This window comes from Hevea brasiliensis, chromosome 16 (assembly GCF_030052815.1).
Source record: "Hevea brasiliensis isolate MT/VB/25A 57/8 chromosome 16, ASM3005281v1, whole genome shotgun sequence".
Lineage (NCBI taxonomy): Eukaryota > Viridiplantae > Streptophyta > Magnoliopsida > Malpighiales > Euphorbiaceae > Hevea > Hevea brasiliensis.
This window is the reverse complement of record NC_079508.1, coordinates 44,892,824-44,916,435: the sequence shown is the minus strand read 5'-3', so window position 1 is coordinate 44,916,435 and position 23,612 is coordinate 44,892,824. Positions and strand designations below refer to the sequence as shown.

Below are 23,612 nucleotides of genomic sequence, written 5' to 3'. Positions count from 1 at the left end.
GATGCTTCTAGTAGATCGAGTGGTTTGACTCTGATGTGGAAAAAGGATGTACATGTATCTATTGTGGGCTTTTCTAGTCATCATATTGAGTTTTTAATTGATAAAGGCCAGCAGGAGCAATGGAGGTTTACTGGTATTTATGGGTGGCCCAAGGTTAGAAGCAAAAAATTGACTTGGGCTCAATTCGCCAGCTTGCTTTGCACAACGGTGTTCCCTGGTTAATGTTTAGGGATTTCGATGAAATCATGTTTCATTATGAGAAGGCTGGATCTCAAAGGCGTCAAAAAATGCCTGATGATTTTTAAGCTATGGTTGATTCTTGTTCTGTGAATGATTGGGGTTTCCAGGGACCTATTTTTATGTGGGATAATGGTAGATCAGAAGGTAATAATATTCAGGAGACTAAGCCTTTCAGATTTGAGGCAATGTGGACTAGAAATGGTAATTTCAAGGTAGTTATAAAGGAAGGTTGGGGTGGAAATGGGGTAGATGGTGTTCAGTCAGCTCCCAAAAAGATTAAAAATTGTGCAGCAGCTCTTCGGTAATAGAACTCTATTTCTTTTAGGCATGTGGGCAAGCGAATTCAACATTTGCAAGGTGAATTAAAGAGGTTGGAAGTTGCACATAGATTGGAGGAGAATGGTAAATTGAGAAAAGATAGGCAGAAAAGTCTTGGTAAGGTCCTAAAGAAAGTTATGGGAGCTTTGAAGCAAATGCATCCGCTGAAGGTGCTGGGTCCTGATGGTATGCATGTACTTTTCTTTTCAAAATATTGGAATGTGGTGGGTCAGGATGTGCTTAATTTTGTGTTGGGTTTTTTGAATACGGGTGTTATGCCTCCTTTTATTAATCATACTTTCCTGACCTTAATTCCTAAAGTAAAAGCAAGGCCTATTAGTCAGTGTAATGTACTCTATAAGTTGATATCGAAAGTTTTGGCTAATCGGTTGAGGAAAGCTCTGCACATTTAGTCTATGAAACACAAAGTGCCTTTATTCCAGAGACTTATCATAGATAATGCATTGGTCTTTTTTGAAGTGTTCCATTCAATGAAGCACAGGTGTAAAGGGAAGCAAGGTTATTTTGCTTTCAAGTTGGATACGAGTTACATCAAGTGATGCTTAAAATGGGCCTCCTAATTATGTTTGTGGACTTAATTATGACCTGTATATCTTTTGTGTCTTTCTCTTTTCTTATAAATGGTAGGCCTTCCGGGTTTTTTTGGCCTTAGTATGAACAAAAAGAGAGTTACGGTTTGGTCATTCATTCCACATATACAAAACAAGGCAAAGTTTTCTTTTTGTATGGATATGGAAGTGTTGTATATTCGATTTTTCTTTAAAAGACAATTATCTTCAAATTAAGCCTTTGTTTGTTTCGTAGAAAATAATTTGTATGTCAAAAATATATTTTTCATGAAAATATTTTTTATTATTTGATTGCAGTGTTAACTAATAATATGTGTTTATATTATACATGCGTAAATATTTTCATATTTTAATAAGATTATTAAAGTCAGGACAATGACTTTTTAAAAAAAAAAAAAAGAGAATGCTATTTTTCTTAAAAATAATTTAATTTTTTTTTACCAGAAAAATATTTTTCATTCACCTATTTTTTTAAGTGTTTCAAACACTAAAAAATACGAAAAATATTTTCTTTAAAACGAATGGAGCCTAAGATCTGAATGAAAAACAGTACCAAGCCTTTGCATCATCAGACAATTCTCCATGTTTATTCAAGTTTAAAACACTTCATAAATTAATATTACATTCAATTTTGATAGGAATTGCTTCACTCATACTTCCTGGAGGGAGAACCGTGGCACATAGTACATTTGATATACTCAACACTAGGCCTTTGCAATAGTACTAGACTTGTGGTAACATAATTAAGAATTTAAGGAAATATAATAAACGGCAACAATAAGCTAGCAACAAACTGCTAATTCCAATAATTAACATGACTTCCACTGAAACAAAATGGCCCTTCATTCCCAACAGCCAATTCAAGCAAACTTATTGTTTTTCCTATGTATCCCTAGGATTGTGGATTTAATGCAGCACATAATTGACAAGAAACAAATTTATGAAGTGACTATGAGTTGTCCAGAAGCTAAGGATGGAATGAACATAGTATTATGAGTTTCTCTGAGATAATTTGAGTGAATTTGAAAGTTTACTAAAGGTGCAAATGCATGGATCTATAATCTCATTGTGTGAAAAAGAATCTGATAGTAATTTTCACTTCTATTTTATGAGCAATTGCAAGTTATCATTGAACTGGATTAAACAAGAGGAGGCAAATGAGTGGGTCGAGGTAAGAATTTGTGAAGTGTGAGATACTGAGATGAGCTTACTTAGACTTGGACTAAGCATTGCTAAAATGTTAGAACTAGCTATTAGTTGGCCATTCACCCTTCTAAGTGTACCTTGACACTTGAATTGAATTGGACAATACCCATTCTGATACTATATCATTGAACTGAATTGAACAAGCAGAGGCGAATGAGTGGGTCGAGACAAGAATCCATGAAGTATGAGATGAGCTTACTTGGACTTGTTATAGCCATTGCTAAAAGGTTAGAATTAGCTAATTAGTTGGTCGCCCATCCTTATAAAGGAACATTGACACTTGAATTGAATTAGGCTAGGCCTGTTTTGATACCATATCACTGAACTGAATTATTAAACAAGTGGAGGCGAATAAGTGGGTTGAGATAAGAGTTTGTAAAGGGTAAGACTTAGGCTTGGACCAATCAGTTAATCATTATTAAAAGGTTAGAATTAACCAATTAGTTAACTGGCCATTCACCTTTATATAAGCCCTTTAAACTTCTTATAATTTTTAGAGGTACAACTCTTGTCACAAGCATCAAAAAGAGGAAGCTCTGTAAATCATATTAATTCAGCTCACAATACATGAATAATACTTAACTAGTATTATCGAAAAATCTAAAAACACCAAATTAAATAATAATTTTCTTTTATCATATCTATTCTATAAGATTGGTGTTAATAAAAAGAAAGTTTCATAAATTTATTATTTTTCTTTAATATGCTATTAATTTTTTTTTATCAATTAAATTTAAAAACATAATATATATATATATATATATATAAAACTAAAATTTAGAACATTGATTTTTTCATTTTATAGTTTGTTTGTCTTAACTTATAAGTTAGTGAAACCAACTTACAAGCTCTAAAAATAAATTTATCTGTTTGCTTATAATATTTTTTAACAAGCTAAGCTTACAAGCTAAAAGAAAAAAAAAAAAGTTGGGAAGGACTAACTTCCCATTTTGACACTTATATTTGACCAAGTATTTTAGTATATTATTTTTATTTAATTTTTAAAATTTTATTCCTAATATCATTTAATATACTTTTTAGTTGTTTTAATAATAAATATGCTTATAAGTTATACCAAATACATCAACTGTTTATCAATTACTTATAAGTAATTTAACCAAACACATAACTGTTTAAAATTTTAAATGTTTGTAAATTTAAATTAGCTTATAAGTATTAAGTATTTATAAATTGATCTTTATAAATTAAGTTAAATACTCTCTTAAACTCACATTATAATCCCCCACCCAAGCAGCAAGGCTATCTACTCATTGCCCAAGAGACTTCATATTTAAATAATCTGTAAAAATATAAAGTAATATTAAAAGAATGAAAATACGAATTGAATATGACAATATGAATTGAATTGAATTAAAAAATAAATAAATTGATTCTATTTTGATTTATTGATTTACATTACATTCTGTAAAGTCTATAAAATCAATAAAAATTATCATAAATTGGATAAATTGGTCAGTTTTTTTTTTTGTTTTAGTGTTTTTATGAAAATAATTGAATGATTATATGGAATTTTGTAAAAAAATACTAACTATATCGAATCTAACCAATTAAAAAATTAAATTGAAACAGTTCGACTTTCAATTATAATTAATTTTTACTCACCCGATAATTTAGTGACACTTCTAACAATATTAATTTGAAAAATGAAAGATAAAAAATAGTAAAAAATAATAAATATATAAAAGAATTTACGTGGTTGAGCACATGCACCACTTCAAGACGGCTGCTGGTGCCCCAACTAATTGCTTCATTATTATTAATATTATTATTATTACTAGAATATGTTTTTTAAAATATTATTACTAGACGGCTGCTGGTTACAATCCACAAATTATATAGAAGTCTATTTTTTAAAAAATATGTTTTGATGAATATTAAATAAATATGAATATATTAGAGTAAATTTTCCATGAAAATGAAAGAATTATTCAAATTAAATGCAAAAAAGCCTCCCAAGTTATACACTTAAATTATATATTTAAAACATCTAAAACAATAAACAACTGAATCATTCAAGGAAACAAGTTTTGATACATCAAAGAATTACACCTATTTGAATCACATAAATATAATTTCAAGCGGCCATGGTAGGCTAATCTTCAATATTAATATGCGGTCACACCTTCAAGGCATAGGCAACTTGCATTTCATCATTGCTTACATGATTTCTTGATATTATTTAGCTTTTAGTCATTAGATTATTGGTTAAACTTAGAGCCTATTTAGTTCGCATATTAGAATAAGAATCAATATTGAAATCAAAATCGAACGAAATTAAAAATAGAATAGTGAATTTTTACTTTTGCTTGGTTTACCTTTTCAAGATGTTTGATTCACATACAAAATCCATGGAATTGAAATTGAACTTATTTCATACTTATGAAAATTAACCTAAAATTACTTTATATATATATATATATATATATATATATATATATATATATATATATATATATATATATATATATATATATTTGTTTTCTAATTTTAATTAATTGTAAAAAATAAAAATATTTTTTTATATTTTCAATTATAATTAACTATAAATTTTTAATTTTGTTTAATTATAAGAAAATATAAAATATATTTTTTTGCATTTTTAATTTAAATAATTAAAATTAATTATAGCCATAATTTTTTAATTTTAATTATTTATATCAAAATATAAAATAATACTTTATATTTTTAATTATTATAATTATTTTTCATTTTAATTTTAATTTTTAATTAATTATATGAAAGTATAAAATAATATTTATTATTATTATTTCACTTTTTAATTTTAATTAATTATATAAAAATACAAGATATTATTTTAATTAATGATATGAAAAATATCAAAATTGAAATATCTAATAATGGATGAAATTGAGCATTTAACTTTTAACATGATAATCAATTTCATTTCTCACTTTTGATTCCTAGATTAAAAATGGAAATGATGATTCTCTTAATTGTGAGAATTGAATTATCTAAATTGTGAGAATAAAAATGAAAAAAAAAAATTCAAACATCTACAAAAGGAATGAAATCCATTCATTCCCATTCTTGGATCATTTTTAGTAAACTAAACAGGGCTTAAAATTATCCTTTCTATAGGGGCAACGATGGATAAAAATATTGATTTAATTTGATACAGGAAAGGTTCAGCACCAATGTTCGTCCAATCCAACAAGTAGATTTAACTAGCAATTTTTATTTTTGGCATTTCTTCTTATTTAAGTAGAGTAATTTTTTTTTTCTTGTCTTGGCACTTATAAAGGCCAAATACTTTCATTAATTGATAATTATATCTAAATTTTTTAATTTTGGACCATATATCCCGATGTTAAACTACAAAATCAATTTTGAAGAAATTTGAACTTTTTTTTTAAGTTAAGAGAACAATTTATAGCTTGTAGACAACAAAATGAACCCTAAAATCTATATTTTATTGTTGTAAAATTTGAAATTTGGATATAATTGCTCTCAATTTTAAAGATTGTGCTTCAAAATTATTGAATAATGATTGTCCACTGGTTAATTTGAAACATTATTAATAAATAGATTTTTGCATTACAGAATAAACACTAGGCCATTGAGCAATGGATGCCAATGGTTGCAAACATTCTTATTAATAAACAGAATCAGCATATCAACTATAAACAACATGCTTGCATTGAGAGACATTTCTCTTACTCAGTTGAAAGTGAACACACATGACACAGCTCACTCGGTTATTTTTTTTTTAATTCATAATCTTATTAAAACTAATAAAACAAGAAAAAACTTAGCAAAATAAGCCAGACTAAACTATGGGCGATAGACTAACCCACAATACCCAGACTAAGGGACAGCTCACTCAGTTTATTTTGATGTTTTCTCCACAACACAACAAATATAGTTCCTCAATCCATTCTTATATTGAAAATGGATCAACCAATAATTTTGTGACATAATCTTTCATACTTGATGGGTTGGTGTAGAAATCAAGGAACTTGTAAAGAAATTCTGACATGCGTCCAAAGTTGAGAAAATACTTGAGAATAATCTTTGAAACACGTCTTGGCTGAAGAAGTAGTTCCTCATTTATGTCCTTCCATGCATTTACAAATATTTTATCAATCTCTTTAACAGCCTTCTCTTTTGACACACCAAATTCCTTCATGTAGCACTCCACACTTGAAGGAGAGTCTCCCCGCTTTTGCTCCTCCTTTATTATGCATATAATATTATTTCAGTTAAAAAAAAAAAAAAATCAGATCAGGAGAATATGTTTTTTAGTGCTTAGATGCATGCTAGAATTTTCCTATATATATATATATGAAATTAATAATACCTCGTGGCCTGCTATGTCATTCTTCAAAGTTCCAAGTAACTTGGCAGAGTTAACAATTTTTGGGTTACTTCGTATCCATACCATTTCCTTAATCCCTACATCCTTCATTCCAAGGAGGAATGCTGAAGCAAGGACATCACAAGTGCTTACGATTAATCCATTCTGTACATAATCATCGAATGCTGGCACATGCCCATTTTTTGCCCACTGTGCCTCAATTATGTAGCCTCTTGTCAGTTCTTTAAACTAATAACAGAAGGGGAAAAAGAAAGAAATCAGTTACATATTTTAAATGGGAAAAAAGAAAAATTAAAGCCATTCAACTTGAGAAAATTTTCTTTAAACAATGCAGGCAATTACGCAAACCCTTTTCCAATAAACATTAAACTAATTGCTCAAAATCAAGGGTCAACCAATGTCTATAAGCGTACTAGCCATCAAAAACTATCAAACTAATTAATTAAATGGAAAATAGTATCCAGCAAATCTTACCATCTCCTTGGCATAAGAGGTTTTCAAAGAGCTTCGTTCATTGCCATCATTCTCCGTCTCTTCAAAAAGTTTCAAAAAATCCTTGTAAAGATATTTCATGTACCCAGGTAGGTGATCATCAATACCATCAACATTGCACCTGAAAATTTGCAGGAAAAAAATATGGTTGGGCTATATTCACTTTTGTATATATGGTGATTGAAATTTTGTTATGTATTCCATGTCAAGTTCCTATAACCTTTCAAATGCCGCTGTAAAACGATAGAGCTCATCCAGTGTTCCATATGCGTCGTATGTATCATCTAGCACTGTCTCCATTTGCACATACTTAGCAATCATCCACCGAGAAGCACCAAACTGAGGTTCGCAAATGCATCCAAGTGCCCATACATAGGCCTCCACAATTCTATCTCTTGTATAAGGATACTTGTGCATAACATTCAAGTCTCTCGACCACCTGATAATATAACATAATTCAATTTATGTTAAATTTATTAATCTATACCCTGTGTGTGCATGTGAAACAAAATTTACCTTGAGAGAATGGCTAGCTCTTGTCTATATAATAATTGAATTCGATTGTAGTCCAACTCTGCAAACTTCAGCAGAGTTTCATTGCGAGACTCCTCTTTTTCGTAAAAGGATATATATTGGTGAATCTTTAGTCTTTCCATGCTTTGATGGATTGGCCACACCAGAGAATTCTTTATATGTTCAGCAAGATGGGGGCTTGCCTGCTCAGCTAGAGTTTCCAGGTATGGCTTTGTAAAAGCAAGGGCTTCATCTAAAATATCTTCTCCATGCACACTTAGAAAGCTAGCTTCGTATAAGCCAAGGAGGCTTTTCACATCATTGGTGATGGTTTTCTTGAACCGTCCATCATTGTCTTTGAATTTGTTAAAAACGTCTAATTCATGATGATCACCCACATCACATATTAATCTTCTTAATATTGATAATATTTATATACAGACACTTACCACAAGTCACTTTATGACCATGTTGTCTTAAGATCCGAAATAGAAGCGCCGCAACGTGAAGGTCATAGTCATTTTCATGGAGGAAAGTGGGAAGAGCAATGAAAATATGGTTTAATTGTTCTTCAATTTCATTCTCAAAATAATATGACACTCCAAGGCAGCATAATATATCAATAAATTCAATATTTTCGATTAATCCTCTTGTAGATTGCATTAATATATCTTTCACCTTTTCTTTAAATATTTCCACCTCTTTACAAAGTGATTCAAACTCCTGCACAGACAGTTGTTAAATGCCAATTTAACATCATGATTAAATAGAAAAATACTCAATTTAAAGAATTTTTAACATCAACATCAATAATAAATTTATCATGAACCCAAAACACAGATACCCGAATTCAATCTATTTTACATATGTTATATCTTGGATACATAATATACTAGATCTAAATTAGAATTTTCCATATTATCTATTAATTATAAATATGATAGAGATATACCGAATATTGGAAGGATAGGGAAGCAAAAGAGCAACCCCAAACGCTAGAGGGAAAGTTTGCCGATGGACGAAAATTGTCTTGCTCACTTTTGGCTTGAGTGGTCATTTTCCTGCAAAGCACCTGCTTGCTAATTAAAACAATTGATCACTTGCTTGTACCTGCCCTAAACGGAGAAAAGCAACGCTATTTATAGGGAGAATGCCAGCATTTTTAAGTCATTTGTCCGCCCATAGCTGTCATTGTCTGTTTTTAGTTTTTTTTTTTTTCTTTTAATCGTTTTAAACATTATATATATATATATATATATATATATATATATATATATATATATATATATATATATATATATTGAAATTGTGGGAATTAAACAATTAGGTTAAAAGGTTAAAGTGGAAATTACAAAAAAATATCATGTGGTTTCGCTCATTTTTACTTCAAGATCCATAGTTCATTTTGTGACAAAGTGGTACCTTGAGGTTTTACACTATTAGCAAATCAAGTGAATTATTTAACTTTTTAAAATAATTAGAATCTGAGATCCTTTTTCTTTCAAAATATTATAGAAAAACTTATGCATGTTCTCTTTGAAAAGCTCTATTTGTCAGTTTCAATATTTTATAATGGCTGAGTCTCTAGGCTAGAAGAATTTGACATGGTGTCTAGAAGTGCTATGGAGTTTGGGAGGAAATTTCAGCCGTGAACTTCTCAAGGTAGTTATGATGGAAGCTGTGCTTAAAGTGAAAAAAAGTATCGACCTGCCAAGAGCATCAGTTCAATCTAGCAGGCTAAGAGCACCGATTCAATCTTGCCGCTCCAACAATAAAACTGCTGCTTCTACCCAAATTCTTAGTAATACTAATCTAGTAATTCACCCGGGAGTTATGCTACATCAGCGATTCTTGATAGTGATACCAAAAGTGAATATGCAAATTCCAAGTTTAGAAATCTGTTGATAGTGATTCTGAAAGTCATGGTCTTTATGCAAAACTCCACATCAACATATCTAACTTTCGGAATCACTATAGCCAAAGTAAATAAAATCTCTTTCTTGCATGAAATATTGAGCAGTGTGTAAATTATTTTTTCTTTTTTTTATTATTAAAAATAATTGAAAATATTATTTTAATGCCACATTAGCAAAATTGAAAGCATTAAACTCATTATCCATTCTAGAGTGAAAATGAAAAAATATGGCCATGGATTTTGTTGTGGGGTTACCTGTCACACCCTACCCCTCTGTAAGGCATAACATGATCCCGTAGTATACCTAATGAATTACCAACTTCGTCTACTGATAACCCATTAAATACACTACAAGGGATTTTAAAACTTTTTTTACTTCTTTTTACAGTGGTGAGCACAATTTACAGGTGTTAAAAACCTTTTTGAACTGAAGTGAATTAGCTAACACATTTAGACTATTAGTAATTTCTGTAAAAATTTTGGCAGAGTGCCCTCTATTTTTTGGATAAAACAGTTCTTCAGAAAACCTGTAAAAAGCACTTCAATATATATTTCCAAATCTCAACTCCAACATGTTTCTCAACACAACATATTTCTCAACTCAAATCCATAGTAATTTTTTTAAGACTGAGATACAAGAAATATAATACAATTTTTACAAGTCAAAATAACTCATAATTTACTTTACAACTTCAATGTACAATTTTAATTTACAACTGCTCAAAACCAAAAACAATATGTACATACAGTGAACATATATTACAGTACAAAATGCAAAATGTGGTATACTCGTTATACCCGAAAATCTCTCGCTGGAGGTACTAGCAGCCTAGTCTGCTGCTCTGTCTGTCTGTCTACCTGAGACAGCAATAAAAAGCTATCGCTGAGACAATGTCTCAGTGGTGCACAACATTAACCAAATACAACTTTAAATCACAATTCATAAATCATATAAATAGTGGATACTTAAAACCATAGTTAATTTCAAGACAGTAATTGTCAACAAGAATTTAAACTCCATTTCTCAATATCACAATAAATTTCAATAAGTCAGATCATGGTTGAATTCAAAAGACAGTATATGTCAATAAGAGTTTAAATTCATTTCACAATCTCACAATACATATCAATAAATCACACACAGCTTAATCATGTTCCAAAGTTCAATTCGTCCCAAAAGCCGATGGCTAATGAGGTATCCAATTCGTCCCAAAAGTCGATGACTAATGAGGAATAACATAGCTAGCTAGCAAAAATATGAGTACTCATTCGATTCGTCTTCAACAGGCACACACCTCAACACTTCAGCCAGAGAGAGAATTCAATTCGTCCCACTAGACAAGCTAGTGAGGAATACAATCAATATACATGATAGCTGTGGTTTCAAACCATTTACAGTGCTTTTCAATCAATAAGTATCCATCAAATATTATTCAAACAATTTTTCATAGTTTCATAATTTAAAACAATAATATACAAATAGTCATAATTTATTTCAATTGAAAATAATTCCAAAGAAATAGCTGTTGTGCACAAACCTCTAATAACTGTCTCCTGGTCTTGACTCAGTGTTTCCTTCCCTTTTCCTGAGTTTTTGCTAACTGAGAAACATAATTTGAAGTGTTTCAGTATTTATTTAAACTGTCTCTAACGATAATGCTTGATAAGTAATTCACTGAATTCTAATATTTGCTTAGTCAACCTAATATGTTGACCCTCGATGCATTCTAGGTAAATTAGGCTTTAATGTTATTAATATGTCACATTCAATAGTATTTTAGGGTTGGTACATTTACCAAATTCATTTCTATGTATTTTGCGTTTTCTTGTAATTTGCTGGATTCCAGGATACTAGTTTGACCTAGCCGGATGACCTAGTTCCCTCGGTTTTCATGTAACACCCTAGGCAAATCCCACATCGAAAAAACACAGGAGAGATGCTGGGTTTATAAGTTGGTGGTTCGTAACACTTAGTGACGCGTTTTATAACCGTGAGGGCTTTGGCCAAGAGCGGACAATATCACTAGTGGGCCGGGCCATTACATTTTAGGTTTCGGTCAAAACTACAAACTTGTAGATCTATGTCTTATGGAACACGGGGCAAAAGTTCAGGTTATTCTGAGTTATGTAGACCAAGTTATGGTCATTTTACTATTGCTGGTCAAATTGCACCAAAATTGGTCATTTTAGGTCATTTTAGGTTCGGCCAGTTTTTGGACCCGAACTTGTGCAAGTTGTTTGACTTGCTTATGGTCATTTCTGGGCTTTGGTGTCTTCATAAGACTTGTAGATATGGTTCTTAACTATTCATGGTTAAAATTTCAGGTCAATTGGACCTGTTTTGAGTGAGTTATGGCCTAAATACTAACTGCTGCCTAAATGGTCAATTTTCAGGCCTTATTTGCACTTAATCCGGATTTGGTCATTTTTCAAGCTACCTTGCAAGCAGAATTTTGGCAAGCTTTATTCGTGAAAGTTGGCAAATTTTGTGCCTAGTTTCACCTCCAATTGGTCTCATACCAATTAGAGCCACACATTTAAAGTTATAGGCCTAAAACTCAAACTACCTTATTGCAATTCTTGCATACACATCAAGGATCACTTTTAACACTTACCAAACTCAACATTCAAACCAATTCTGGTTGTACCACAACCTAAACATAATTTACAACATATTATAGGTCATTTTGACAGTTTACAATTACATTCAATGTGCACCAACAAGTGCAGAATTTGTCCAACTCAATTTACAACAATTCAATTACCAATTCATGCTCATTTACATGTCCAACTTTACACCATCATACATGCACTCAAACTGCCATAACCCCTATCACAAATTAACATCATTATTCCATAAATCAAGCATGAATTCTAGCATTCATCAAGAGTTAACAAACTGCCACAATGGTACCTTTACATTCCATTCATTTCCAAGCTTCAAATTTCAATTCACATTTACATACACTAAGTATACATCACCCAAACAATTTCCTACATAATATACATTTAATCAATCATTTAATTCACCATTAACAAGCAAAAATAAACTGCCTTCAAGTTTTTTCCATGGCTGCCAAAAGTACACATTCCCCCTTCAACATCAAACCTCAAAAATTTCTCCATAAATCAAACACCTATAACATTCTTACAAACTTTAACAAAGCAACAATCAAAAATACAAACTTACCACTTTGGAAATTCTTCAAACTCCACAAAAACTTTCATTTCTTACTGCCTATCTACTGCCCATGATGTATAGAACACTTTTAATGAAGACAAGTAAAGAAAATATAGCTTGAAAATGGGTGTAAAGGGCCATGCATTTGGGTGGCCATGGGAGGATTGAAAGGTTTTGGATTTTCGACAATGGTGAGTGAATTGAGGAAGATGAAGATATTGAGTGGAGTAATCTGCCCACTAAATACATATTATAATCCTTAGTGGTCCACTTACACAAAATCAATTATATTTTATGTTTAAATGTGATAATTAGTCAATTTACCCTCCATTTTTACTATTTACATTAGGTAACCCTAAATTAATTTTTCATTAAATTTTCCAAGTATAATATTATTTATTTTTAATGGACATTTAGGTCAAAAGACAATTCGGGATGTCAAATGACCACAATGCCCCTGTTCGGGTTGCATTCCCGATTTTTCGGTAACACCGGGTTTTGTCCGTTTTTCGATTTCCCACTTTTCTTTGTACTAATTATTTAATTTTTATTTAATATTTCTAATGATATTTATACTTCAATAGGGGTCTATTTAAGTCCTAAAAATATTTTCCGTGGTTCCCGCGTCGAGGCTAGTCAACGGTCCACGCCGTGACTTCCCGATGCGGTCACCCATCGCTAGGGTTCTCGGCTCGCTTAACTTGATTGCATTTCTTTACTATTATTTTTCCTTTATTTTTCTTATATTTTATTTTCTTGTATTTCATTATTTTATGTCTCCTTATGTAACACCCTAGGCAATTCCCACATCGACAAAACACGGGAGAGATGCTGGGTTTATAAGTTGGTGGTTCGTAACCCCTAGTGACGCGTTTTAAAACCGTGAGGGCTTCAGTCCAGAGCGGACAATATCACTAGTGGGCCGGGCCATTACATTTGTGGTATCGAGTCGCCCGTGCAACCTTGAACGATGGTGGGGCAAACCTCAGCGAGGACGCTGAGTCCCATAAGGGGGGTGGATTGTAACACCCTAGGCAAATCCCACATCGACAAAACACGGGAGAGATGCTGGGTTTATAAGTTGGTGGTTCGTAACCCCTAGTGACGCGTTTTAAAACCGTGAGGGCTTCAGTCCAGAGCGGACAATATCACTAGTGGGCCGGGCCATTACACCTTACTCATATTAAAGTGTAGTTCTAGGCATCCTAGCTGTCCGGACAACACTGGTCACTGGAACAGTAGAACGCACTACCGAACATAGGGGTGTTACATTACCAGTTGCCTCTAACAGACATGACTCGATATGGGTTATAGTGGATAGGTTAACCAAGACTGCTCACTTCATTCCTGTTAGAGCTAACACGTTTGTGGATAAGTTGGCTCAGGTGTACGTGGCCAAGAAAATAAGGTTACATGGAGCTCCAGTGACAATAGTCTCTGACAGAGGACCGTAGTTCACATCAAGGTTTTGGCATTGTCTTCAAAATGAGCTAGGCATCAGGTTAGACTTTAGCATGGCCTTTCACCCTCAACAGATGGACAGTCAGAAAGGACCATACAGACTTTGGAGGATATGCTAAGAATGTGTGTACTTAACTTTTGGTGGATCATGGAAAAAGTATTTTGCCCTAGTTGAGTTCGCATACAACAATAGCTATCACTCTAGTGTCAAAATGGCACCATATAAAGCTTCGTATGAGAGGAAATGTATGCCTCCTGTGTGTTGGGAAGAAATTGGTGAAAGAGCCTTAGCAGGAACAGAGTTGGTAAAAGTTACCAATCAAGCTATGCCCTTAATTAAGGCAAGGTTGAAGACAACAGCCAGTAGATAAAAAAGTTATGCAAATCTCCATAGCAGAGAAGTGGTTTTTTAGGAGGGGGACATAGTGCTTTTAAAGGTATCTCCAATAAAGGGCGTCATCTGGTTTGGAAAAAGAGGCAAGCTAGCTCCAATATACATTAGACCGTATGAAGTGCTACAAAGGGTTAGAAATGTGTCTTATAAGTTAGCTTTGCCATCAGAAATGAAGAGGATGCATCCGATGTTCCATGTTTCTATGTTGAGGAAGTTCGTGTCAAATCTGAACAAGGTTATAGATGAACTAGACATCAAAATTTCAGAAGATCTTTCTTATATTGAACAACCTATCTAGATTGTAGACACTCAAATAAGGAAGCTGAAAACAAGGAGATACCAATGGCCAAAGTGTTATAGAACTGCCATAACATGGAAGAATGCACATGGAAAACCCGTGATTCCATGTTACAACAATATCACCACCTTTTCTAGGTATTCTCGGATGTTAAAATATCTGTTCTTGATGGAATATTCTAGTAAAAAATGAGACTTTACTGATAAAATAGTGGTAGTTAGAAGTGAAAATATGTTCATCTATATGTGTTTAAAATGTTCAAAATGTATTTAAGAATGAAAAAAAAAAATGTTTTAAGGTTTTTATTCTTTAAAAGTTTTAAAGTGGTTGTTTTAGGTAGAAGGAGTTTCGGCAGTCGAAGGATAGACTTTCGGCAGCTGAAAGATAGACTTTTAGTAGCAAAGTCCTTTTTATGGTTTAAATGCCCATTTGGGTAGAACTAACTCCAACAGCCGAAAGTTCCCTAATAGAGAGGGTATAAAAGGGAACTCAATTCATTTCCTGCTTAAAACGCTTAGGATTTTCTTATTTCCTTTCTCTTTCAACTTTGGGGCATACAAGGGGCTCTTTAAAGAGATACCTTTGAGTTTTTGAAGATCTAGAGGTGGATTCTTTCATTTAGAAGCGTGGAAGAGTAGATTTAAGTTTTGGAGGTAACCTTCTTTTTTTCTTGATCTAATAGATATATTTAAGAGAGTTGATGAGGAATTAGGTTTCTAAAGCTTTAATTTCATGAAAAATTATTTCAAGTTTAGTTTTGGAAGTTTATGCTATGTTGGGTTTGGTCAAAACTTAAGATTTAAGTTTTGATGAATGTATGTGGGTGTTTAGCATGTTTTCTAGTTGTTCTAGGCCCTAGAGATGTGTATATGTGTAACGGCCCAGCCCACTAGTGATATTGTCCGCTCTGGACCGAAGCCCTCACGGTTTTAAAACGCGTCAATAGGGGGTTACGAACTGTCAACTTATGAACCCAGCATCTCTCCCGTGTTTTGTCGATGTGGGATTTGCCTAGGGTGTTACAATCCACCCCCCTTATGGGACTCAGTGTCCTTGCTGAGGTTTGCCCCACCATCGTTCAAGGTTGCACGCAGAGCGGCTCTGATACCACAAATGTAATGGCCCGGCCTACTAGTGATATTGTCTGCTCTGAGCCGAAGCCCTCACAGTTTTAAAACGCATCACTAGGGGTTACGAACCACCAACTTATAAATCCAGTATCTCTCCCGTGTTTTGTCGATGTGGGATTTGCCTAGGGTGTTACAATATGTGATGGGTTGTGTTTTAGAACTTTAGAATGAGTTTAGGTGTTGATAGGAGAAGGGATTTGTAGGTTTTCAACTTGGAAATTTTAGAAATTCTTAGGTTCGATAGCCGAAAGCCAGAGGTTTAACGGTCGAAGCTTGCATTTTCTCAAAAAATCTAGAAATTTTTTAGGGCCAACAGTTGAAGTCCCAGACTTCGACAGCTGCAGTGGCTACTACCCAAAATGGGCACCTAACATTCCAAGGTTTGACAGTTGAACCTGGTTCTGTCCACTTATTTTCTTCTTTGATTCCAAGGTTTCAAAACATTATTTCATGGTTCCTAAGGGCCTAGAATAGGATGTTTGTATTACGTATAGAGTTTTAGAGCCTTTTATAACACTCTAGGGTCCAACTTTATAGGATCGGGCTTAGGGGACTCAGAAGAGTAAGGATCCGAGGATAGCTCCCATTAGAGTAAGGAGGTTGATAAGCTATAAGAGGTGAGTAACTCTAACCTTAATAAAATGAAAACTATTAACAGGTAATTAATGAGCATCCTCATGCATCATGTCATATTTATTTAGGGTGTATATATCTAGAACATGAAAATGTTCATAAATTGTTATCAGTGCATTAATGGATATTGAATGACCCATTATTCCCCCCATGTTATGTTGTGTAATGTTACGTATGTTATGGATCCATAAATAAATCCTAAGGGGAGATCTGACATTGCTTTTCAAGGGAGATCTAATAGTTGCCCTTGGATACATGGCACAAGTCATGTTTTAAAGGAAAGTTTAGGGAGTTATTGGTGATAATTTCCATCTTACGTGAAATGTTTATGATGTGAAAATCTACGTGAATGATGCATTACACATGTATGAATGAATAATAATGGTAATGATGGTTAGTTTACTCACTGAGCTTGTGTAAGCTTACCCTATTCCCCTAACTCCTAGGTGCAGGGTTACAGGACTAGAAGAATTCCTTAGAGGGAGAGCATCAATGGTAGCTTTAACCTTTCCCTTTATGTGTGATGTATGGATAGATGGACATATAATTTATGAATGGATAGTACTGTGCTAGTGATTAAAGAGAATATGTAATATTTGTTTAAGTATAATGATGTATAGGTTGTGCAAACCCCTTTTTGAGGGTATGCATGTAGAACCATTACACTTTAGATCTTATATTTGTTAAGGTTGAAATTATGAACCATTATTATGTTTATGTATAAATGAAAAGACTAAGGTGTAATGGTTGGATGTATGTTTAAATCGTAAGTTGTAGGAATGTATGTAAGTTTTATAAGTTTTAGGCTTCCTACAGGTTCTGGCAGTATTAAGCTGACTTGATCCCTAGTGTCAGTAATGGGCCCTAGCCTAGGTCATTACAAAGTGGATATCAAAGCTCTAGGTTAGATGAGTGGACCAAGAAGCTAGTAAGAGTATAAAAGAAAGGTGAAAGGAAGTTTGTTGACCAGCACAGTTAGGGAAATACATGTCTAATAGGGTTGAGTCACTACATGTTACGTGATGAATATATGTGCATGTTATGTTTGATTATGTGTTGTGTGTTCATGTGAATGCACATGAAATTTTTATGTGCTCAACACTTTTTATTTGTTTTAAAAAATGTGAGGTTTAAGACGGTCCACTAGGTGGACCAGCGCTCCACCCGAGAATGAGGGTATGAGAGCACTACTCGCCAACCCTGTTGTCAAGCAGAGGTGGAAGGGAGAATCTTCAAGAGGTCCTAGAATGTCCTTTGAAGTCAATAGGGGCACAGGCACCTAGAATGTCCATAGATGCAAGAAGGAGTTCTTATGGCTTTTCCCAACAGCATGTGTGTAACTCCCTCACATTAGGTAGTTCCGAACATTCTACTATTTCAGTGATTAATGTCTATTTGGATAGTTAGAATGTCTGGAACCATACTTAAATCACAGAGAGAAGTTATAAATTAAACTAATAACGATTAAATGAGGTTGGAGAAAAATAAAAGAAATGGAGTACAAATAGGTTAAATGAGCCTAGGTTCCCCGTGATTGGTGACTGACACGGGAAGTGACTGTGAGTTTAGTTGCTATCATAAATTTGTGTGGAACCCTATAGAGTCCTTAATTAAGGATTAATTTAGAAATTATTAGGAATTTGAAAATCAAAGAAATAAAAAGGGAATAAGCACAAATAAGTGAATCAAAACCAAGGACTCATCGAGTATTACTGAAAAAGATAAACTATAACTCGATGAGGGGGCATTTTAGTTAATTCACTTCAAGAGTTGACTTTTAACCTAAATATCCATTGAAATGAGTGAGAAGAATACATTGAAATAGGAATTAAATAAGTAATTGGTGTAGGAAAATGTAATTGGTACATATAAGGAATTAATAAAATTGTATGAAAATAATGATAATTAAAATTATAATTTAAATATTTAATTTGAGATAATTATAAATAAAACAAATTACATTAAAAATCAAACAAAACTCATCTTCTTCTTCTTCTCCATAAGCCGATCTCCCTCCCTCTCTCTTCCACCTCTATTTTTGCTTATCCCAAGCTTTGAATCCACCATTTTCTTTCATAAATCCCATACCAAATTAGTAGAAAACTTGAAATTAGCCATGGATTGGAAGATTGGAAATCAAGTGATCTTGAAGAAATTTTAAAGATTGAAAATCACCATTTGAGGTAAGTGACATTCAAGCTTAGCTAATAGTATATTCTTTGAATTTAAGTTAAATTGGGTAGAAATTACATGAGAAATAATGAAAATCATGCATGAAAAGGGGAGTATGAATTTTGGCCAAGGTTAGGGGAGTTAGGGTTTTGGAGTTTTTGATTCAATTAAACATAAATTCAAGCTTAGGTGAAGTTGTATATATGATTTATATGCATGAAATTGCTTGGAATTGAAAGTGGAGTAATTAGGGTTTTGAGAAATTAGGGTTTTGTGGTATGAAGTTCAATTAATGTTTTTGATGTTATATGATGACCATTTGATGTGCAATTTTTAAGAAATGAAGTTAGTTTGGTGAAGGAATTAATGAAAATGAATTTGAACATTAGGCTTTGAATCTGAACAGCTTGAGTCCAGTGTGTTTAGACGCTCATAAGTTGAGTTACATATCTCCAATTGGTGTGAAACCAATGGGAAATGAAACCCTTCCAAAACTTTCATGCTGGACACTTGCCCAGAAAATAACCCTAGGATACCTCAATTAGGGCTTGAATTTGGAATTGCAATTATGGACCTGAGAAAAATGACTAAATAAATAGTACCTAATCAATTAAGCATAACTCACTCTAGGAAACTCCAAATTGAGTAATTCTTGAACCTGTGTAATCTTGAGACATAGGGGAACAATTCCTATGAAGACCATGAAGCCAAATTATGACCATAACTTACCTAAATTGCTTGAACAAAGTGAGTCCAAACATCTGCCCTAATTCTGGACTGGATCTGAATTCTGGGAAATTTAGACATCCGACCAGTTTTGGGAAAATTGCCATAACTCAAGCTACACAATAGTAAATTTAGTGATTCCAAAGCCAAAATACTCATAAGACATAGAACTACAAATGTTATGTTTGGACTTAGACTCAGTTCTTAGGGCAAAGTAGGGAAAATGTTAGAGCAAGTTAGGAATTCAAAGTCTGAAAATCCTGCAACTCAGTAATTTTGCCCTATGACCTCTAGGTAGTAATCAGGGTATAACTTCCTCTACAAAACTCCAATTCAAGTGATTAAAAATGATTTAAAAACTTAAGACAAAGACCTAAAACCTTGTTTTAGGGACTAAGGTCAAATTCTGAGCATAAGGTGCTCGGATATTGAATACAAGTTTAAGGAGAAAATCTGGAAAACTTGAAACTATAGGATAAGGCACCTAGAATAGTGTCTAGTATTTTGACCATAACTAGAGATCCAGAAATCCAAAATTGAGTGATTCAAAAAGTAAATTAAAGCTAAAACATAGGGGAACAACTTTCATGAAGATTACCTTATCAAATTATGACTGAAACTAAGTTGAAATTGGGTTCTAAAGTGAGGTCCCAAAACTCTCTAGAACCCAGAATCAACTATAACTTTAGAATTCATTAGAAATTTGTTTGATTAGCTATGTGTCTAGTATTTTGACCATAACTAGGGATCCAGAAATCTAAATTGAGTGATTCAAAAATTAAATTAAAGCTAAGACATAGGAGAACAACTTTCATGAAGATTACCTTTTCAAATTATAACTGAAACTAGGTTGAAATTGGGTTCTAAAGTTAGGTCCCAAAACTCTTTAGAACCCAGAATCAACTATAACTTTAGAATTCATTAGAAATTTGTTTGATTAGCTATGATTGGAACTTAGAATGATATTAAAGCTTTGAATTTGTAAATTTTTAGTGGGTAAGGAGACTTCCAAGGAAGGGAAGAATTGAGACAAGAAAAGGGAATTGAAATAAGGTTTGTGCACAACTCAATTTCTTTTTGCTTTAGAATTTGTAAATGGATTTAATAGACTTTGCCTAAGCTAATTATGCTTTTCTTTTACATTTGAGAATTATTTAGATTGTTTTGAGAATTCTGAATGTGAAATGAATTTATAATTATGGAAAGGCGGATGTGGGCTATTGAATTTATTATAGCAAAGGGGTGAGCTGGTGTGAATGCATTTTGAAGTGTTTTGAGAAATTGATGTGTTTCCAATTTGCATGTAGATTTGTGACAATTAAATATGAATTTGGTTTGTTTAAAATCCCTTGTAGTGACAATGTGAATTCTGAGCCTTCAGGTTTGGGAAGGATGGGAGAAAACAACTTTGAGGAAGGAAGAGATAAGTCAGAGTTTGTATCTCCTCCATAGATAGGATCGGAGCATGGGTTTGGCTATCAATACCTGCAATAGGGGAGTTTTGGAAACCCTAGGTTTATGGGTTACCCCTAATATCCTCCTTTTATGCCCTATGCACCTTACTTCCCACTGTATAACCTATATCCTATGTATTCTCTACAGCAATACCTCAAAGTTCTTATATACCATGGGAACTCAAAATCCCATGGAGAGAGTTACAAGAAAGCAAGTACCACCACCACCCCTGCAGCTCTAACAATTCCTACACAAGCGATCGTAGCAAGTAGTTGAAATAAAGCAAAGATGACGGACTACTTAAAGTTGGATGCTCCTAAGTGCAAGGAAGGAGATGATCCTTTCAAGTACATTAGGGTAGCCAAAATGATAGCTAATGAGTTGGATGATTATAATAGTAGGGCCATTTAGATGGCCGACTTTACCTTAAAATGTAAGAAAGTAAAGGAATGATGCAAGTCCTATGTTGAAGACAAAAGTTGACAATATGACCTGGCCTTAGTTTGTGATAGAGTTTATAAATTAGGCTTTTTCAGAAAGCTATAAAGAATAAATTAGGCTTTTTCAGAAAGCTATAAAGAACTGAAGGTGGTGGAGTTTGAACAGTTGAGATAAACTACTGATATGAGTGTGGATGAGTACACGAACATGTTTGTTGAGCTTTTGTAGTATGTGGGTCATGGGCATGATACAAATAAGAAGAAAGTAAAGAGGTACACTAAGGTTGCACTCCAGATACTCTTCATTGATTTTTGCTACAGAAACCCATAGCCTCCATTTCATAGTGGATGCTACAAGGAAGATGGAGGCTGGGGCTGTCATTGAAAAGAGTCTGAAGTTAAAAAGTACAAAAGTCGAGCAATCTACGATTCCTAAGGCTACTAATGTAGGGAGTTTTGATCATTTAACCTAGACTGTTTCTTCATTCGAAACTAAGAAAGATAAAGGGGGAAAAGCAAGAAGCAAAAGAAGAATAAGTTCTGAAACAGAATCAAGTTAGGCCTTGGGATGGGAGGCGGCTCTAGTTCTGGTTCGGATATCTCTGATTGTGTCAAATGTGGGAAGCCTCATCGAGGAGTTTGTAGGTTTAGAACTTCCTAATAGTACAGATGTGGTCAAGAGGGGTACATGTCTAGGGAGTGTCCTAACATGGAAAGGGTGGCTTTATAGCAGCAGACTGAGTCAAGTAGTATGGCTCAATTTGTAGCGAGACAGACTTCGATGGGTACCTCATCAAGAAGGGGATAGGTTAGGGGATGAGTTTCTTCTTCCTCTATGGCAGGCTCTCAAGGAAGGTGCTCAACAGCACCGGCACGGATCTTTATCATGACAGGTGTCAAGTAACCATTGCATTGGATGTTTCGATGTACATGTTTTGATTGATCCTAGTGCATCCCATTCTTTTATTAACCCCAAAGCGGTTTTGAGATTGGGTTTAGTTGTTTTGTGTCTACAATGTCCATTGCTTATTAGTGGGCCTAAGTGGGATCCTTTGGTGACAAAGATGATCTGTATGCCTATCCAGTGATAGTAGAGGATAAATGTTTTTCAGCCAACCTGGTGGTCCTATAATTGATGGATTTTAATGTCATTTTAGGGATGGATTGGCTCTCAGCCAATTATGCCACCTTAGACTGTAGAAATAAAGTAGTAAAGTTCAAAGGACCAGATGGGTCAGAGATAGTTTTCTAGGGAGATTAGACATCAGTAGTGAAGGGGATGATCTCCACAACACAAGCCAGTAAGATGCTCCAAAAAGGATGTAGAGGGTTTCTAGCCCGTGTTAAAGAGGTTATGGAGAACAAAAGTGGACCAGAATCAGTTTTTATGATAAGAGAGTTTTCAAATGTGTTTCCTGAGGAACTAACCAGTCTACCATATAAAAGGAAGATAGATTTTGAAATTGATCTAGTGCCTAGTACTAGACCCATGTCTATTCCTTCTTATAGGATGGCTCCTGCAGAGTTAAAAGAATTAAAAGAATAGCTACAAGAATTGGTGGATAAGGGATTCATCTGATCGAGTACTTCTCCTTGGGGTGCTCTAGTACTGTTTATAAAGAGGGGTGCTCTAGTACTATTTATAAAGAAGAAGGATAGATCCTTGAGGCTGTGCATTGATTATAGACAGTCGAACAAGATAACTAGGAAGAACAAGTACCCTCTGCCCCATATTGGTGACTTTTTTGATCAAATAGCTGGAACCAGTTGCTTTTCAAAGATAGATTTGAGGTTTGAATATCACTAGTTGGGGATTAAGGAGTCAAATATTCCAAAGACTGCCTTTCTGAACAGATACTGGCATGGAGTTTCTTGTGATGTTGTTTGGGTTAACAAATGCCCCAGCTACATTCATGGATCTCATGAACAGTGTATTCAGATAGTATTTGGATCAGTTTGTAATCGTCTTTATTGATAATATTTTAGTATATTCCAGAAGTGTAGAAGAGCATGCACAGTACCTAAGAATAGTTCTTCACACACTGAGGGAGCATCAGTTGTATGCCAAGTTCTCCAAGTGTGAGTTCTGGC

General features: G+C 33.6%; 1 protein-coding gene and 1 long non-coding RNA gene across 4 annotated transcripts; both read right to left on the bottom strand.

Moving 5' to 3' along the window:
* Window positions 1-5,883: 5,883 nt before the first annotated feature.
* On the bottom strand, window positions 5,884-8,849 carry LOC110640909 (probable terpene synthase 8). Of its 2 annotated transcripts, none has more exons than XM_058137788.1 (7): window positions 8,669-8,849; window positions 8,166-8,439; window positions 7,720-8,071; window positions 7,424-7,642; window positions 7,186-7,324; window positions 6,694-6,939; window positions 5,884-6,567 (listed from the first exon to the last, which is right to left on the bottom strand). In XM_058137788.1, exons 1-7 carry the CDS (start codon window positions 8,771-8,773, stop codon window positions 6,274-6,276), a joined length of 1,629 nt encoding a protein of 542 aa, XP_057993771.1. In that variant the 5' UTR covers window positions 8,774-8,849; the 3' UTR covers window positions 5,884-6,273. The 2 variants fall into 2 exon arrangements, with proteins under 2 accessions (XP_057993771.1, XP_021648144.2); XM_021792452.2 differs by having other exon boundaries at window positions 7,720-8,092; window positions 8,669-8,848.
* Window positions 8,850-10,264: 1,415 nt separating this feature from the next.
* Window positions 10,265-13,044, bottom strand: LOC131174447 (uncharacterized). Of its 2 annotated transcripts, none has more exons than XR_009144746.1 (2): window positions 12,822-13,044; window positions 10,265-10,489 (listed from the first exon to the last, which is right to left on the bottom strand). It is a non-coding gene; the product is annotated as an uncharacterized LOC131174447 (long non-coding RNA). The 2 variants fall into 2 exon arrangements; XR_009144745.1 differs by lacking the exon at window positions 10,265-10,489 and adding an exon at window positions 12,529-12,625.
* Between the last annotated feature and the right edge of the window lie 10,568 nt (window positions 13,045-23,612).